A 19213-nucleotide genomic window follows, 5' to 3' on the forward strand; every position below is an offset into this window, starting at 1 on the left:
GATTATCACAACCCAGTTTGAAACCTGGAATTCTTTGTGAATTCTCCAGTCTCCTTTCAGAAACTTTTTAAGAGGGGTCATAAGTAGACTACTTCTTTTCATCCTGTTACCCTCTCCTGGGGATGACGAGGTCGTCCCACGACTTGTGCAGGGGTCAAATCACATTCTTCTACTGACTCCTCATCGTTTAATAGTAAAATAGCAGTATAATATTACCTGGTAGTCCTCCTCGTCGATGAGCAGCGAGTTGAGCGCCTCGTTGACGGCCTTGTTGTTGAGGCTCTGCACGGAGCGCAGGTAGGCCTTCACGAGCTGCAGGTGGCCCGCCTTGGTGAAGCAGCTGACTGTGGTCCATGTGTGCAGCACTAGCAGCAGTATACCTGGTAGTCCTCCTCGTCGATGAGCAGCGAGTTGAGCGCCTCGTTGACGGCCTTGTTGTTGAGGCTCTGCACGGAGCGCAGGTAGGCCTTCACGAGCTGCAGGTGGCCCGCCTTGGTGAAGAAGCTCACGGCGCGAGTGTGGTCCATGCGCGGCGCTAGCACGAGCAACAGGTCGTTCAGGAGGAGAGGCTTGTAGTCCAGGTAGAATTGGATCGCCCGGTAGTAGAGTTCCATGTTTGCCACCTGGAACACGATGGGTAAGATGTACTTAAATAACAAGTAACGGAGCCTGGGGGGAAGGCGCCCACAGGGTCTTCAAAGAATGCAGCCGCAAGCTTATAGAATTGACACGTGACCTGAGGGCTGGGTCATATCTGGCACAGCGGATCAGCATTGCCAATTATTTGCCATACAACGTGGCAATGCTGCCAGCCTTCTGGGCACGTTGCCAGTGGACGGCGATTTGGGGCGAATCTTTTATTTATAGTTTATATTTTAGTTTTAGTGTTTTAAGTTTAGATTTTAGTTTTAGTTTGTAGTTTTATTTAAGGACCTATTTTTTTTTTTTTATTATTATGTATTACAGTAACGGTAAGACTTATATTACAAAATACATTCGCTTCATATTATCGTCAAGCATACGACCATTCTAAGCTTATGGGTGTACAGAATACGACTATGGTTACAATTCCCAAGACCACCTTTAGACAAAATTTGCTGCACTTAGCAGCTCCGTCTGTGGGGATGTACCTCGTCCAAGGAAACTTCCTGCCCCACGCAGCTAAACTGTGGAATGGTATTTCTGGACCGATACGTCCTTCAAACCTTCAAGAAAAGAGCCGTACACCCATCTTAAAAAGGTCGGCAACCCAACTCCAACACTTCTGGTGTTTCGGGTGTGCATGGGCGGCAGTGATCGCTTACATCAGGCGACCTGTCTGCTCGTTTGTCTCCTATCCCATTTTATTTATTATTAATTATACATTCGGTAATTACTTTAGTGATGATGTCCTTGAAGTGTCCCTCGCGCCAGGCCTCGGTGGGGTGCTGCATCATGGTAAGCGCCGCGTTGTCGTACTCCTCGTATTTGTCGTACAGGAACACCAGCTCCGACCATAGATGCGCGTGCTCAGCCGCGCGTAGAACCTGACAATAACAAATTCTTTTAGAAACAGACAAACATACAATAATCATTTGCTTGAATTTTCTTTGCAGATCTACTAAGTGTAAGAAGGCCTCAGCGGAGCGTGCGTAAATACAATCTATGCAGCGTCGACCCAGGCAGGCAATTACGGTCGCGCGATAAATGATAAGGCCGTCCCTATCGCACTATTTGTAAGTGCGATAGGGACGGCCCGATGTTTTATCATCTATCGCGCGACCATGATTGCCCTACTGGACACCTATATGAGCTTCAGTTGTTTGACATGGACGCCGTACGCCCCGCCCCTAAACGCCCAAAATGAACGTGCACTCAGGCCTTCCACTAACTGGGCAAGTTCAACATGAAGTTATTTCAGTCAGTTTGACGCGTAAATTACGCGTCGCGTACCTACAGCTTTGCTCACTCTGCTGTTGCATGTTTTTGTTTCTCCATCCATGTGAAACTTGCGCTAATATAGAGCACAAACAAAATCAATAGATACAGCCAAGTGTAAAATAATGGGAGTACAAAAGTTACTCTAAAATATGTACATGTAATGCAAGAGTGATTAACCAGGTCCACACATAACGAGTCACGTCTAGATTGCCTCACGACGTCCCTTGCCATGTGTGGACCCGTTCATTAAATGATCTGAATCCTGGGGACTGTGGCTCACCTTGGGGATGTTGACCCGGGACCAGAACAGCTCGAGGTGCTCGCGCATCTTGGCGGGCTTGTACTTGGAGTAGAGGATGGCCAGCTCCGTGAACATGCCCATATGAGCGCGCTCCAGACCTAGTGCTGCTTCTAGTAGGCTGATCAGCTCGTCGAAATGTCCTCGGTCCTGAAAATATAAACGAAAGTTGTTAAACTTATCATCATTCCTTGCGTTATCCCGGCATTTGCCACGGCACATGCCTGGGGCACAGTATAATAAAGAGTACTATCGTACAGTATGGCCACTCCCGCTCCCCGCTGAAAGTGCCACCCACCCCCTCTCGGTTACCTCACAGTTACCGCCGGTCAAAAACGCGAACAGTCGTCCTGTCATATGTCACTCATACAAGCGTAGTACGCGTTCACCTACACGAGCTCAGACTGTGTGCTAGGAACGCGCCTCTTTCATATATTTGATCGCCAGTGTCCGAGATGTGCCTGGGGTCCGCTTTGACAACAAAGTTGTAAAACTTATATTCTACAGAAATAAAAATATCATAACGTGACTTCGCTCACCAAACGAAAATTTAAAACCTACAACACCAGATACATACTTGGTAGTAGTTGATGAGGTCCTCTAGTTCGTCCGCGTGGACCACGATGTGCAGGCCGCACATCTGCGCCAGCCTGAACTCGCCGGCGTCCACACACGCGAAGCACACCTCCTTCCACGTGCGTGTGGAGTTGGCTTTACGTGCGCTGTCAACCGCGCCTGTGGCAGAGGAACAACATACGTTAACAAGCGTCAAGTGACACGCAGATGTTTAAACACCTGCGGACCTCTAGGACTTCGCAAATCAATGCCTTCCACCTTCCGCAGAAACATTGCTTATTTGCGGAGGCGATTTACAACAAAATGCAGGGAAGAGAAAAGAATGCGGGAAAGCCGAAATAAATTACACATATGAAAAGTGACCAAGGCCTCTGGGAAAGAAATAGTGGTGTGACTACTTTAAGATAGCACAAGTTGAAATATTTTCTATAGATTATAATTTAACTTGTGTTAATTAGAATGCGAGAAAGAATGAAAGGTTTAAAATATTCCAAAGAACTAAGACTAGAGGAAGTTTCATGACTAAACGGGCCAGAATCAGTATCAAACAACGAGACTGGCTTAATCCAAGACTTTATGGTTGTTATGGTCAAACCCAAGGACTTACCCTGGAACTCCTTTAGGTGCACGAGCGTAATAGCCAGCCTTGCGAAGTTGCTAACATTGTTGTAGAGCAACTTGGCAGCGTTATACATCTTGTCATCAAAGCATCTGTCTCCGATCTTCTGTATATCAGCGTGGTTGGGCCCGGAGATGAATTCTTCGAGGTCAGCGAGGCGGCCGGTGCGGGCGTACGCGTAGATGAGTTCCGATTCGATGTAGGACTCGCGCGCCTTCTTGCGGGCCATCTGGAAATATAAATAAGATATGGTAACTACCATATCTTATAGACTTGAACAAAACGTAAGTTAAAAAGTAACCAAAATATGGTAGGCCTTATTTTCTCGAATCGAAATCGAGGTCGTCCTACAACTATTCCTGAGTGGCCGTAGCGACCACATCCATGTAAGCTGAAGGATAATCAGCCTTGGTGTAGGAGTCAATAGCTTCCTTCACCAGCCCTTGCTGGAGTTGGACCTTGGCGAGACCACACGAGTATATATCACCTGCAAGTATCTGACGAGGTCGTCCCAAGACTCTTCCTGTGTGGCAGTAGCAACCACATCCATGTAGGCAGATGGATCATCAGCCTTGATGTAGGAGTCGATAGCTTCCTTCACCAGGCCTTGTTGCAGTTGGGCCTTGGCGAGCTGAGACCAGACGCCGGGCTCGTTGCAGCGCTCGGCGAATTCGTTCGCGCGCTCTAGGTCCTTCACTTGTTCTATCAACACCTGGAAAAAAATAAGAATTTGTATATTATTTTAATTTAAAGTACAAATTTTACTACTTTTACAGTTCTTTCTGTGGTACCAGACATGAGGGCATTTGATGAAGACAAAGAAGATTAATTTTTTTAAGCATGGTTGTCCGCTTTGACAACTAACCCCAAGATTTGGCCTTCTAACCCGAAGGGTAAATAGGCCTTATAGGCTAGTTTCCTACTAGTCAAATCAGCTTCTTTTTAAGAACTGTCAAAACGATTTGCTAGTATGGAATTACTATGAAATACTGAGGAGTGACGTCATGGTCAATTCATTTACTTTTTATCTTTCTCTTTGACTTATTAAATAGAAATTTTGTTGAAATATAACTACTGTCCATATATTTCTTCAAATTTTGTGGAGCTTTTATTTTAAGTATAGGAAACTAGCCTATTGGTTTATTCTGGTTTCGACGTTTCCCTTCACAGAAAAGCCACTGGCAAATATCAAATGAAATTTCGCGCAAAAGTTCAGAAAAACTTATTGGTACGAGTCGGGGTTCAAATTTGAACCCACATTACGTCCTACGGATTGCAACTTAGTCACTTTAGTCACTTTGCACATTAGTCAGGTAACTTTATTGAGTTGTAGTTAATCGTACGTACCTGGATGGCAGAGGTGTTGACGTCAAACTTCTTGAAGATGGCGAAGGCTTCCTCGTAGAGCTCGTTGTTGATGGCGATGTTGGCGATGTCGGGCGCGTCATAGTTATCGAGGCGGTTGATGTACTCCATAACGCGAGTGCGGTCCGCCTTTATTGCTGTAGAAGTAAGATTAAAGTTAGCTCAGATTTATATGAAACTTTCAGTGAGACCTTCATTAGTTCCTGTTTGCGACTTTATGGCTCACACCTCGCACCGGACTAATATGTATTAAGTTCAAGGAGCATTTTAGAGTAAAGCAGACAGGTCCGCGCGGACGACAAAACCAACTTCAGACAAATTAGTCGTGCGGATGCTGGTAGCTCCGCGCGGACGGTCCGGTTTACTTGAACAACTTAAGGGTAAAGTAATATGAAATTGAACTGATGCAGATGAAGATGGCCTAACCTTGGCTTAAGCAACTGACCACCTGACGAAGGATCAAATGCCTCATTAAAATGTTGGTCATTAGTTAACATGTTCTGCAGTCTATCAGAGACCAAAGTTTTGTCAAGATTGATGGACAGGTGGACTATCATGAAGACTCAGTCATAAAGATATCTTCATCATCATCATCATATCAGCCGAAAGACGTCCACTGCTGTCCTGCGCCACCCGCATCCAGCGGACTCCTGCGACCTTCACCAGGTCATCAGTCCACCTTGTTGGGGGCCTACCCACGCTTCGCCTTCCGGTACGCGGTCGCCACTCGAGAACCTTTCCGCCCCAACGGCAATCGGTTCTACGTGCAATGTGCCCCGCCCACTGCCACTTAAGTTTAGCGATTCGGAGGGCTATATCGGTTACTTTGGTTGTGTTGCGGATGGTCTCATTTCTGATACGATCTCGCAGAGACTCCTAGCATAGCCCTCTCCATTGCCCTTTGGGTGACCTTGAGCTTTCTTATGAGGCCCATTGTAAGCGACCACGTTTCAGTACCGTATGTCATCACTGGCAACACACACTGATCAAACACTTTCGTCTTCAGACGTGCAGAATATTGGACGAAAAGACGTATCTTAGCTTCCCGAACGCTGCCCAACCGAGTCGGATTCGACGATTAACCTCTTTCTCGAAGTAAAGATATCTTGGGAAACTTATATTCCTGAGATAGCTGTTTGGACAGCTGCAAATATTTGTGACTAAAGTCTGACCTCTTTGGGCAAGTCGGCGGTCATGAACGCCTTCACTGTCACGGAGATATCTTCGGGCTCCTGCATTTCTGAGAGAGCTGTTACTGTTCAGTCAACCTGTTTTTTTTTGTGACTAAGTGTCTCACCTGTGAGGATAAGCAAGTTCTGCAGGTTCCTATGGTCTGAGAACACGGAGTTGTCGAGCACGATCTTCTCGAGCAGTTCAATGAGCTCATTGGGCAGGTCGGCGGTCATGAATGCCTTCACTGTCACGGAAATGTCTTCGGGGTCTTGCGTTTCTGAGAGAGCTGTTTGGACCACCTGTGGTAAAAGTGAAAAATTAAGGTCTGTACTTGGATATTGTTAAAGTTTGCTATATCAAAGTATGATCGTACCTTATGAGTCGGTTATGATAAGTACCTTCAGTGCCGAGGGCGGTATACAATGGATTAGCAGGTTATGAACTGATTTTTCTACCTTTACTAATTTTAATAGCCCTAACAGTAGGTCAGGGGCCATTTCACAAAACTGAAAGTTACAAGTTACAAGCGGAAGCCTCTTTCCAACTTGTCATATTAGACATTGACTACCGTTTTCCGTGATCATGATGCATGCAACTGCGTCGAAATATCGGGAGCTCGACAAAAATCAAAAAGGTAATCACGGTCTATATAAGTCCATTGACTACCGCTTGTAAACTGTAACTTGTAGCTTCGAGGAATGGACCCCTGCACTTGAGGACAAAGCCTCTTCCTCTGTGGGGCGGCAGTGGATAGTTGAAAGAAAGAATACTGTAATGACAATGACTTCTGGGGTTTAGTCTAGGTCGCGTATTTGCGCGTAGGCTTGCTCTGGAACAGCTGCCGGTACACACCTGGTCGATGAGCTGCCGCTTGTACGGGTTGGACTCGGCGAGCACCTCCAGCCAGAGCTCCTGGTCTCGGCGGCGCACGAGGTAGCGCGCCTGCGTCTTGAAGAGCGAGTTGTCGTTGCAGACGGCGATGAGCTCGCGGTCGCACTGTCCGCGCTCGTACGCCACGCACGCGAGGTGCGGGTCGCGCTTCTCGCAGTACTTGCCCACTACGCGGGAATCGTACCTGTGAAATAACAAGCAAATACATAACTGCAGACTGAAAGTCCAGTGATTACATTGCTTGACTTAGAAGCGAAAGGTTGCCTGTTCGGGCCCAACTCGAACATAAAGACAACCTTTCCATTATACGGTCACTCGGTCAGCTACATAGATCTATACACCTGTATTCAATTTTTAACATTCATCCCCAGTAATAAGTTTCGATATGTATAGGTGTTTATAGACGTGGCTGTAAAACAACTGGAAAAAATGGTTCGAACGGGTTGACGACAAAAATGAAATTATGATATCAACAGTGAATACGGGCCCCATAACCATACCCCAGGCTCTCACAAGGCGAAGCAAAACGCCGCGATTACGCTAAGAAGAAGATTACTTAGTTACTTCCTAAGGGAGATAGATTAGGGTTGCAAAAAAACGGTTTTTTTTCTAGCTTGAAAAAAAAACATGAAAAAAACCGTGAAAAAAAAACAGTTTTTTTTCTGGAGTATGTTTTTTTTCTAAAGTACGAAATCTCAAAATTTGCAAAGTAGTTAATACTTTTATACGGTTTTTTAGACTTAATGTTAACTATTTAACGAATTTAATCAAATAACTTTAATTTCTGGTCTTATAAAAGTAACATTTACGAAATCTGTAGTTGGTAGTATCACTATTTACTGTTGGCAACACCACCGCCTCTCCACGCTACACGCAGCACCGGGGATTCCCCAATAAACGTTTGTATACTGAATGTTAATTGAATTAAAATGTACGTGATTGTTATTGAAACACGTTACAACTCACGAAAAACCGTTATTGTCGTATTATTTGTTCATCTGAAAAAAAACCATATTTAGAAAAAAAACCATGGTGCTCGGTTTTTTTTTCATGTTTTTTTTCACAATTCTGAAAAAAAAAACATTTGGTTTTTTTTTCTATTTACAACCCTAAGGGAGACGTGTTTAAAGTGTATGTATGTGACATATCTCTCTTCATCTTACCATTGGTTCTCCTTGAGGAAGCGTTCGGGGTTGTTGTTGGAGTCAATGTAGATCTTGGCAAGCGCGTTGTGTGTGGCGGGTTCATTGCAGCCCTCGTGCACTCGCGTTTCTAGCCAAGGCAGCAGCAGTTTCAGTCTAGAAGACATATTATTATTAGCTTCAAATTCCAAAGTCACATTTCACCATCAGGAACTGTTGACGTAACTAGCATAGAGAATAATTGAAAAGCGTATCTATTTATTTATTGATAAAATGATAAAACACGTGAAGGCACAAACTTTCTTTTTTAGTACTCACCTGATGGTGAGTGATAATGCGGTCTACGTTGGAGCACGCTTACCTATGAGATACCTATTTACTCTTGCTTTACAGAGACTTGGATTGTACTTATGCGGAAACACAGACTCAGGCAGGGCATTCCACTCCTTGGCGGTTCGCAAAAAACGCTTAGTGTGTATTTTTGGAATACTAACTAACATTAAAGTATAACCAATGCGCCAGGAAACCCACGAAACTTAGACAAGAAATAAAAGAGAACAATATTAAAATTAATCAATCGATTTGGGCGATGACGTAACAGCGTGGGTCCGCTGCGTCGTTTGCCCTGGTATAGGATTTAATGAAGCCTGAAAGAAAAATAAGCTTTCTATTCACTACATTATCGTCTAAACAGGCAGTATCCTCCCGTCGCCCAAGCAACATTTCCTTTATCCCTAGATATATTCGAACAAATTAAACTCCACTCCATTTTAAACACAACGATGATCAGAAAGCCCCTAACAATATTTTGTATGGCGTGCGGAAAGAGGGTATAGATTAACAACTTTAAAAACCCTGGCTGTCAAACGATAAGCAGCTGATTTTGCTAGGTCCCTTTGAAATAATTATTTTTTAAGCATATTTTAAGTATTAATTAGTATTTAAAGCGTGAAATTAGTATATTTAACATTAAGTTTTGTATAAATATAAGTAGTGAAGTGCTTTAGTGACGTTTACAAGTGTCTTTGATGTCTCAGGTTTGTAGCCGTTATAGGTTATAAATTTGAAATATCTGTTCGCCTTTGTACACTTTCTGAGTCTTATTATCACTAGTTAGTACCGATTGTGTTTCTTTTTCAGTGTTAATCATTGTACAAGGCTAGAACAAGTGTAGGCATAGTGAAACGTCACTATTTCATGTAAGTAACCGCTGAGCTTGAGTAGGCAATTCCTTGCTTTGTTTTGTTTTTAATTCTTTTAAAAACCCATTTACAATGCAAACACGCAGAGCAGCTGCCGCCGCTGCAGCAGCGGCTCTCCAGCAGGAGCCTGAGAAGTGTGATAAGCTCCAACTTACCTTGCTGGAATTAAAACAATCCAAGGAGTTTAGTGCTCAATTGCTCAGTGAAAGAGAAGACAGTGAGAAGGAGCTATTATTGATAATTGATAAAAACGATAAGTTAAAAAAGGAACTGTGTACACTAGAGAGTGATTTTAATAATGTAAACTCGGAGCGGGCCCGGCTTCAGGAGACGGTTGACAGGTTTATGGAGTGTAATGCTGCATATGAACAGGCCCTGAAAGACATCGACTCATTGGAGAGAGCACTGCACGACGCCCACGAACACATCTACGAGCTACGGGAGGCCCAAAACCAAGCAGCTGCGGCACACACTCAGACCTTGTTCGAGGAACTGGTCCGGCCTGCATCTCAGTTGGTTACCGCAGCAATTGAAAACCCTTCAGTAACTACAGACTTAACCAATGATGCCACTACACCAAGGTTAGTAAATTGCAGCGGAAACAAACTAAAGAAGTATATAAAATTAAATAAACTGATCAAAAAAAATCAAAAGATGTCAAAAATTAATAAATTGTTTTTTAAAAAATTGAGATTTTGTAAAGTTAATATAAGTTTAGTAGATAAGTTAGATTTGTATACAGCTCAGTTAGAACACAGTAGATTACAGTATGAAACTGACACACAGGCATTAAAGTTAAAAATTCAAAGCCTAGAGGATTCAATAAAATCTTTAGATGTGATAAATGAGAGTTCAAAAAAAGTTATTAGTGAATATTCTTTAGCCATGGATGATTTAATATCCCAGATTAAGCATAATTCAGAGCGGTTTGAGTCGTTGACAAATGCCCAGGCATGTGCATGTAAGCAAGTGACTGGAGATTTGTCGACCAGTGCGCTTGACCCAAGCCTGTGTGACAGTTTACCGCAGGGGCAAATGAATGATAATGGCCCCTTCCACACTTCACAACAAAGCACACCTAAACCTAATGTTGTTATGTACTGTGATGAGATTGGGAGCAATATGAGCTCATTTTTAAATTTTTACTTAAAGGGACTTAGTACAATCAATAACTGTCTGCCTCATAGCAGCTTTGAAAATATCATTAAACACATTTTAAACGACAGTAATATCAATAGTAAGACAACACTGCTTATCTTTATGGGGAATAGGGGTAATGTAAACAAAAATAATTTAGTAAAATATTATGAACAATTAAACTCATTGGCAGTGCATGAAATTATTTTCTTTACATTCCCTATTGTAACCAGATGTCAGAGGCAGAAAAAAAGAAAATAACACTAGACATAAGTTGAATGTAGCTTTATATAATCTTTGTACATATAGTAGTAAGGTTAGCATAATTGACACTAACAAATTTGTTAGTAAATACCATATGCCTATGGTGTTTTTGACTAAAGGTAAATGTTACCTTTCAAATTATTATAAAAGACAAATAGCTTTATCGCTATCCTATTTATTTGACATTTCTGCCAAGAATTTGGCAGACAACACTGCTCCTATTGAGCAGCAAAGTATGAACTTGGAATTGGTTCCAGTCATAACCAATGATTTAAACTAGCTTCTAAGACAAAAGATTCTGTCTCTGGCAATTTAATTTTAAGTAACTATAAGAATCAATACTGTGAGCAAGGAAAGTATATCCACCTGGTGCATCAAAATATTCAATGTATTAGAGGAAAAGATTTACAAATTGAACTATTCATGAACGAATTTTATGTAGACATTTTATGCATTACTGAACACTGGTTAAAAAACAATGAATTAATGCCTCAATTTAATAATCACCAGGTGGCAAGTTCGTTCACCAGACATAGTTCCATACATGGTGGGTCGTTAATTATAATAAATAGCCAGTTAAAATTTAAGGAACGTAAGGATATTGTTTCCATGTCTGTTGAACGGACTATAGAACTAAGTGCTGTAGAATTGGAGCAATTTATTGTTGTCTGTGTGTATAGGCCGCCATTAAGTAATTTTGAAACTTTTGAAAAAATTATGGAATCTGTGCTACTTAAAATATCATCTTCTAGTAAAAAAATACTTATATGCGGCGACTTTAATGTAAATATCTTGGAAAATTCAACAATAAGTATCAGATTGTTGAATCTTTTCAAATCATGTAATCTCAATCATATTTTTATGGAGCCTACTAGAGTGACTGCCACTAGTGCCACCTGTATAGATAATATTTTCACTGATATTTTTCCTACTACTAAAGATGTAATTAGCAACTTAGAATCAGACCATTTAGGCCAATTGATAGTATTTGAGACATTAAGGAAAAATACTTTGAGAAAACAAATGACTTTTGTACCAGTAACCTCCGACCGCGTGGAACGAATGAAGCAAAGTTTAGTTCAGGCGCTACCCTCCCTGTCTTCCGATATGAGTCCTAATAGTATGTATAATTCATTCTTTCACACTTTTCTGCAACATTATAATGCAATATTTACTTCAAAATCGGTCGTAGTTAGTGGTGCATCAGTTTTTAGTGAGTGGGCTACTGCAGAGTTACATCAACGAAGACGTGCATTGTATGCCTTGTATGAAGAACGGCGGTTTAATACGAGTGATGAATTTAAAGAACATGTTAAGCAATATTCGAAGAAGTTCAAGATAGATTGTCATATCGCTAAGCGAAATTATCTTAGTAATAAAATAAAAAATAGCTCTGACATTATTAAAGCAACGTGGAAAGTAATTAATGTGGAAACTGGTCGCTCGAAACACGCAGTAAAAGATATTAAACTGAATATTGATAACAAAATTATAGATTCCAATTTTGAAGTAGCAACAGAGTTCGAAAAATTTTTCACCGAGATACCAGCATTCACAACTAAGGATTTAAATTCATCACCCTTATCTGCCGTCACATTATTAGAGGAAAACGTTCCTGAGTGTTGTAGAGTCCTTTATTTTGAACATGTTTGTACCTCAGATATATTAAAGGCATTTAAATCAATTAATGTCAAAAAAACTAGTGACCTCTGGGGGTCTCCGTCCATGCCGTAAAATCCTTAGTTGAGATTGTAGCGCCTGACTTAGCAGTTATATTCAACAACAGTGTTGACTGCGGCGAGTTTCCTGATCTAATGAAACATAGCAAAATAACTCCTTTATTTAAATCCGGCAGCCACTCTGACCCCACTAACTTTAGACCAATATCTGTGCTGCCAACTTTCAGTAAAATATTTGAAAAATTAGTTCTTTCTCAATTAGTACGACATTTTAACGTTAATAATTTAATGCATAATAAGCAATTTGGCTTCACACGGGGTCGCTCGACAACCGATGCTGGTGTTGAGCTAATTAAGCATATTTTCGATGCCTGGGAGGAGTCACAAGATGCTTTAGGTATCTTTTGTGATTTATCTAAGGCCTTCGACTGTGTTTGTCATGAAACATTGATCAGGAAACTACATTATTATGGAGTCAGAGGATCAGCACTAGATTTACTCAAGTCCTACTTAAATGGTAGAATACAAAGGGTAGATGTCAATGGACAGAGATCAACTGGGTCATTGGTCTCTATGGGTGTACCACAGGGATCAATATTGGGGCCTTTTCTGTTCCTTATCTACATAAATGACTTGCCATTCCTTGTAAAGACCCACCATGATATAGTATTGTTTGCAGACGACACCTCACTTATTTTCAAACTCAAACGACAGCAACAAGCTCACAGTGATGTAAACAATGCTATCTCTAAAGTAGTGAACTGGTTCAATGCTAATAATTTATTATTAAATGAAAAAAAGACTAAATGTATTAAGTTTGTCACTAATAGTAACGTAAGGAATGAGCAAACAAGTGTCGTTGTGAAGGATGAGGAATTAGAACTGGTAGATAGTACAGTTTTTCTTGGTATAACTTTAGATTCTAAACTTCAGTGGGGTCCCCATATTGTTAACCTCTCGAATAGACTTAGTTCTGCAGCTTTTGCAGTGAGCAAGATCCGTCAGTTAACAGACGTGAAAACAGCTCGATTAGTTTATTTTAGTTACTTTCACAGCATTATGTCATATGGTATTTTACTTTGGGGCAGTGCTTCAGAGATAAATACCATATTTATTCTGCAGAAGAGGGCTATTCGAGCAATATATAAAATGAACTATAGAGACTCACTTAGAGATAAATTTAAGGACATTAATATAATGACAGTGCATTGTCAATATATTTATGAGAATATTATGTATGTACATAAAAACATTTGTAATTTTAAGAAAAACTGTGATGTACATAATATAAATACTAGAAATAAACATAAACTCGCGGTGCCCTTCACACGGCTCTGTAAAATTAAAAAATCATTCATGGGTAATTGTGTTCGATTCTATAATAAACTTCCGAATCATATTACTGACTTGTCAATTAATAAATTTAAGAATCATGTAAAGCGTGTACTCATTTCCAAAGCTTATTATACAACACAAGACTACATGAATGATAAAACAACGTGGGATTAATTGTTATTCGAAATGGTTTCTTATTTTTACGTTTATTATTATTATTATTGTTGATGAAATTAATATTGTATTTTTTTTGGACATTGGATTTTTCCTAGAAATATTCTAGACATGTATTTTTATATATACATATACCTAATTATATATTTTTTGTTTAACGATTATTTTTATATGAAATTGTATGTTATAGACTCAATATTATTATGAACAATAATTTACAACAATAAATTGCTCTGATAATTAGGTTAGATTAAGATCATAATATATATGTAATGAACTATTCATAAGAGCTTGTAACTAGGCCTACATGAATAAAGATATTTTGAATTGAATTGAATTTGAATTGAAACAATCTTCACCTGTTTCTCTTCTCGACCTCAGCCACCAGTTCATCAGTAGAGAACTGTCCTCGCACAACCAGGATGAGGTTCTTGATGATGTCCTCTGTGCAGTCCACGTCCAAGAGGCCGCCCACGACAACAGGCAGACGCGAGGGGTTCACCTGGAATACGGCACTTATTATTATCTAGTTTATTGGTCTTCAAACGTTATAATTTCTCTGAACCAAAATAGGCATTAAGCACCACCGTGTATGTAAACCGTTTTACATATGGCAACTATCTTGATAGATTTTGACACTTTTCAAAAAGAACAGTTAAGAATGCTATGATAAAAAAATCTACTCTTTTCTGCGAAGCTAACATCGATGTTTAGATATTGGAAACTCACGAATTTTATTTGAAGAATGTTTGAATGTCTGTTACCTAACATAATCATACACCGCGAGAGGAATCTGTCGATTCCATAGAGGGAAGGCAAGAGAAGCAAATTCCCATGCCTTGACTAGAGATAGTTACCTTCTGCACGTAGATCTCGATGTACTTCTGCAGACTGTTCCTGTACAGGTACAGTACTAGGTCATGTACAAAGTCGAAGCGATCGCACACGATGATGAGAGGCAGCTGGTCAGGTAGTTTCGCTTCCTTGAGGAAGTTCTTGACGCGCTCAGCGTTATAGCAGTTGGATTCGCGGCAAATGCGCTCGACTTCCTTGATTTGACCGGTCTTGCAGGCAGCCTGAAAAATATGAAACAATTAATGTAAGTTTTTTTTAAAAGAGCGTTTGTTGTCTCCCCAGTGTACACGGAGGGTGACCGGGTTAACGAAAATAATGAGCCCCACTAATTTTCTTCGTGCACTGGTGCTGGCTAGCGAACATCTCAAAACATGATATATTTGACATTGGATGTTGACCGGACATATTTGGTATTTTTTTTTAAATATAGACATTAACCTGAATGTATTTGAAGTGAACTTCTGGGTCCTGGCTGAAGTTGACAATGGACCCAAGGAAGTAGAAGAGTCCCTCATAAGTCTTGAAGCTCTCAAACAGCTCAATAAGCGCCTTTGTAGTCAACTGTTCGTGGTACTTGGTAGCGATCTGGACGCAGATCTGCAGGTTCTGGCGGATGTTGGCTTGGAGCATGGCCTTGAGGCATTCGAGGGAATCCTCGACCGACAGGCTGCCAAAGTAGGTGACCAGCCATTCGGCTGACAGCAGGTGGGTGTGGACCTGGGGAGGATATAGAATATTAGTTTTTTATCTTGAAATATGACTTGGTGTATGGCGAAGTCTCATTCTAGTTGATGATGTAATGATCGTTTGAAGAGTTTCCACAACCCAACCCAACAGTTTACTCTTTGTCCATTGTATAGTTTGTTCACTGTGTCTTACATAATTGGTTGCCAAGTAAGTGCCTAAGTGAGTATGAGTAAAACATAAAATTACATGGGATATTCTCCCAGCCGTCAGTCAGTGTTTGAACTTTTATCCGCAAAAGTAGCGGCTGTCACGCACAGAGCGAACAGCTTTGTACCAGGAGTGCATAATACGACAGGAGTAGTTACTGCTGTGCCACGGGCGCATTGTGTGAACATCGCGCAGTTGCCCGCGGTCGCAACTAACATCAGACTACAGTACTGACCACAGCCCGCTTGATGTCGTACAGGTCGGTGTAGTGCTCGAGCGCGCGCTGCAGCAGGCCGGCCTTCTCGCACAGCTGCGCCACGTGCGCGCGGTCGTAGCGCGTGAACATCGCGTTGCCGAGGATCGCGTCGGCCACTTGGGGTGCTGACATCAGGTTCATCTCCAGGAGCCTACGGAAAACAGATATCAATGATTCTGATGAATCCAGTTCCAGAATAGAGCTAATGGTCAGTCATACGCAATCCTCCGTCTGGTTGATGTTGGTCAGAGGCGGGTCCTCAGTGACCAGCTTGGCTACGAAGCCGGCATTTGGCTAGGGAGGTATCTCTAGTGGAGCTGACCTGGTCTGCAGCGGCCCCTCCTCGGGGCGGTTGTTCTTGAGCGCGTCCAGCAGGAAGGCAGTGCACTGCTGCACCATGTTCTGCTCCATGAACACGTCCACTATCTGGTTGATATCAGCCAGAGGTGGATCTTCAGCGACCAGCATGCCAGCGAAGCCGGCGCCTTGCTCGGGGTTCGTGCGCATCACGGACCGTAGCAGGAAGATGTAGTCTGGCGTGTAGCCAACCTGCAAGAAAAACAGGCTCATATTAATACAGCTCGCACGGTGTCTTACCAACTTATGACTCCCGTTTCTCGAATCTCTTCCGAGCATATTTAGATGGTACTTTTGACAGAGGAAGAGAAGACACCACTGACAGAGCCAATTTTGGTTCACCTGCTTTCAGCATTCGCAGTTTTCGTCTTATAGTCAGTCACCTTTTACAGAAGCACCCACCTTCTTAGCATAGAGCACAATCTTCTGGAACTGGCCAGTCTCGGCGAAGCACTGGATGACCTTGCTGGCCACGTTCGCCCGCAGGTACACGGACAGAGCCAGCGTGGGGTCCACTTGCTTCACCAGATCTCCCAGCTCCTCGGAGCATTCTAGCTTTTCCTCTTTCAGCCACTTTTCGAGCAGCTGCTTGCGACCTGGAAATGAATATTTCGTAAAGATTTTTGCTCTCATAATTAAATAGCATTTCGATTCAGTTATAATCAGTCTTCTAAAGGCAAAATAGTGTCTCAGGTCACAGTATAATAAAGAGTACTATCGTACAGTATGGCCACTCCCGCTCCCCGCTGAAAGTGCCGCCCACCCCCTCTCGGTTACCTCACAGTTACCGCCTGTCAAAAACGCAAACAGTCGACCTGTCATATTTCACTCATACAAGCATAGTACGCGTTCACCTACACGAGCTTAGACTGTGTGCTAGGAACGCGCCTCTTTCATATATTTGATCGCCAGTGTCCGAGGTGTGCTCAGGTGGTATGGCTAGCAGTAGGCAAAGTGACTTTGAACACGTGTCACGGACCGCACAGTGCACTGAACTTAAAGATTTTTAGACACTACATTTGGGCAAAAAGAAACCTTTAAATAGGTTTAACGGCTTCTAAAATTCAGAGGCTTTTGGGATTGGTAGCTTATTGTACTACAGCTCATGAATCACTTGCCTTGCAACAAGACTGGCTTGCAAAGCTCGAGCGACTCGAACTTGTTAAGCTGCGCCTGGTCGAGCAAGATGCCGAAATATTGGAGCAGGGGCGACGTTTGTCCAGGCTGGGTTGGAACCTGCTGGAAACGCTGGATGGTCTGCGGCGTGCGGAGAATGCCTCGCGGCGCCATTGCTGCCACCTGAATCAAACATCATCATGATCAAAATATAGAAACGAATAATTATGTATCTAGTCATCTCTCTAGAAGTCTCCACTGAATGAGATCATCCCATAGTTGGCATTATGTCCAAAACTGAAGCTTTGCGAAGCAATTGCATTATGGTCCAAATGTTCGTCTCGTCAAAAGTAAGCATACGTGTTATAATTTGCGTCAGCTGGAGCCTTCCAGCTTATATCTTGGAGTTGTTTGATCAGTACCTGCTTGGTAACAACTCTGACTATGTTGAGCTTCTCAGTCCAGATCCATTACTGGCCAGTTAGCCAGCCAGCAGCTAGCTAGCTCTGTGTTCAGATAGCTCAGACCGTATTTTACGAAGCAAGAATCAGCTACTTCCGTAGACTGACTGACCTTGGCCGCCTCTCCGTACTGGGCGTTAGTGAACAGCATATTGAACTTCCTGACGAAGAGTTCCTCAGCGCCGGCCAAGTTGTTGCGAACAGCCAAGCGTAGGGCCAGCTCAGGATTCTGCAGCACCGTGTTGATGTACGGCACGATGGAGTCCTCTTCTACGGTCACGGAGAGGACTTGGCCTTTGCGGTTCACGCCTGTGGAAGGAAGAACATGTTAAGGGTTACTTTAATGAAAAGAGTTGTGCAAAGAACCAGTCCGATTCTCGCTTGCTCCTTTTCTCATATTACCTAAAGCTGAGGTCGGTAGATCGCGATACGTAAGCTACATATTATATTGTTCTTCGTCTCACCTCACCTTCTCGTATTTTTACCCGTCTACGACAGCGCAAAAGGAGGGGTATGATTTGATAGCACTGAAATTACCAAACCTAAAACAAGCGATTTGTAATAAAAGTTCCAGTAATATTAAGTTAAATTAACAAGTACTTTAAAAATACTGACACGAGTATTAGAGAAAAAAAAATACTTTAAAATAATATTTCCGGTCCCTTAGGGCCACTTGCACCAACGAAAATGTAGGGTTAACCCACCAGTTCATATGGAATTTGACAGTTGACAGCCCGCTAACCCTGAATTAAGTGGTTGGCGCAAGTGGGCCTTAGTGGGTTATTAAAATACCTACATTTCAAAAGAATAAAATAGCAAACTTTCACCAACAGAACATTGCGTTAGGTTTTTTTTTAATGAATTGTTTGCAATGTCCTATTCCTTATGTGTCGCGAGTGGGCGTACCTACAGCCATAAGGGGCGTGCGGTCGTAAAACGTAGCTTATGCATTGCTTATTCTTGCTGTTACTTTGTTGACCCAATTCAAGGCGAAATGGCTGTTCAACGAATCAACGATATAATTTTCGGAGAATAAGGACAATGGTCTCTGTTTTATTATCAGTCAAGAGATTTAGATGATAACATTGATAACCTTTTAGTTTTGTTTTTTGTTAACCAGTAAAGATGACAAAGAAAGGTTAGTTTTGAGTGCTTATAGGTAAAGGATCTAGATACCGATTAGAGTCGGACCAACGTAACACTGAATCACATTGTCATGTCATCAAATCATCACTAATGACAAATTGCTATTAAAATATGACGAATAATGATACTCCTGCACCTTGTTCTATTCAAATCGATTCTAAGTTAGCAAAGATTTGCCTTTATCATCATCAAAATAAAAACATAGGTATATTATTCGCCCACTCATTCGATTAATCTGCGCGACTGGTGAATCGAGATACCGATAGGCACGACCATTAATTTCCAAATTCAATACGAGCTGGCATCTTCACCTTCATCTGTATTCAGCCGCCGTAAGGCAAGCGCGTCGGCGT

At 42.0% G+C, this 19213-nt stretch overlaps 1 protein-coding gene across 5 annotated transcripts in view; it reads right to left on the bottom strand.

The window, feature by feature from the left end:
- Nucleotides 1-19213, bottom strand: part of LOC125236829 (clathrin heavy chain) — an 80629-nt gene that overhangs the window by 17001 nt on the left and 44415 nt on the right. For 3 of the 5 annotated variants that reach the window (XM_048143761.1, XM_048143763.1, XM_048143762.1), the window contains 19 exons: nt 17827-18023; nt 17256-17436; nt 16540-16733; nt 16103-16329; nt 15760-15931; nt 15069-15347; nt 14633-14851; nt 14135-14277; nt 8006-8140; nt 6804-7026; nt 6076-6250; nt 4761-4915; nt 3901-4125; nt 3402-3642; nt 2796-2953; nt 2201-2368; nt 1377-1526; nt 492-623; nt 217-327 (listed from right to left, as the gene is read on the bottom strand). In XM_048143761.1, the coding sequence (XP_047999718.1) occupies nt 217-327; nt 492-623; nt 1377-1526; nt 2201-2368; nt 2796-2953; nt 3402-3642; nt 3901-4125; nt 4761-4915; nt 6076-6250; nt 6804-7026; nt 8006-8140; nt 14135-14277; nt 14633-14851; nt 15069-15347; nt 15760-15931; nt 16103-16329; nt 16540-16733; nt 17256-17436; nt 17827-18023 (3485 nt within the window). The other 2 variants (XM_048143765.1, XM_048143764.1) reach the window with 2 other exon arrangements.

Source organism: Leguminivora glycinivorella, chromosome 19 (assembly GCF_023078275.1).
Source record: "Leguminivora glycinivorella isolate SPB_JAAS2020 chromosome 19, LegGlyc_1.1, whole genome shotgun sequence".
Classification (NCBI taxonomy): domain Eukaryota; kingdom Metazoa; phylum Arthropoda; class Insecta; order Lepidoptera; family Tortricidae; genus Leguminivora; species Leguminivora glycinivorella.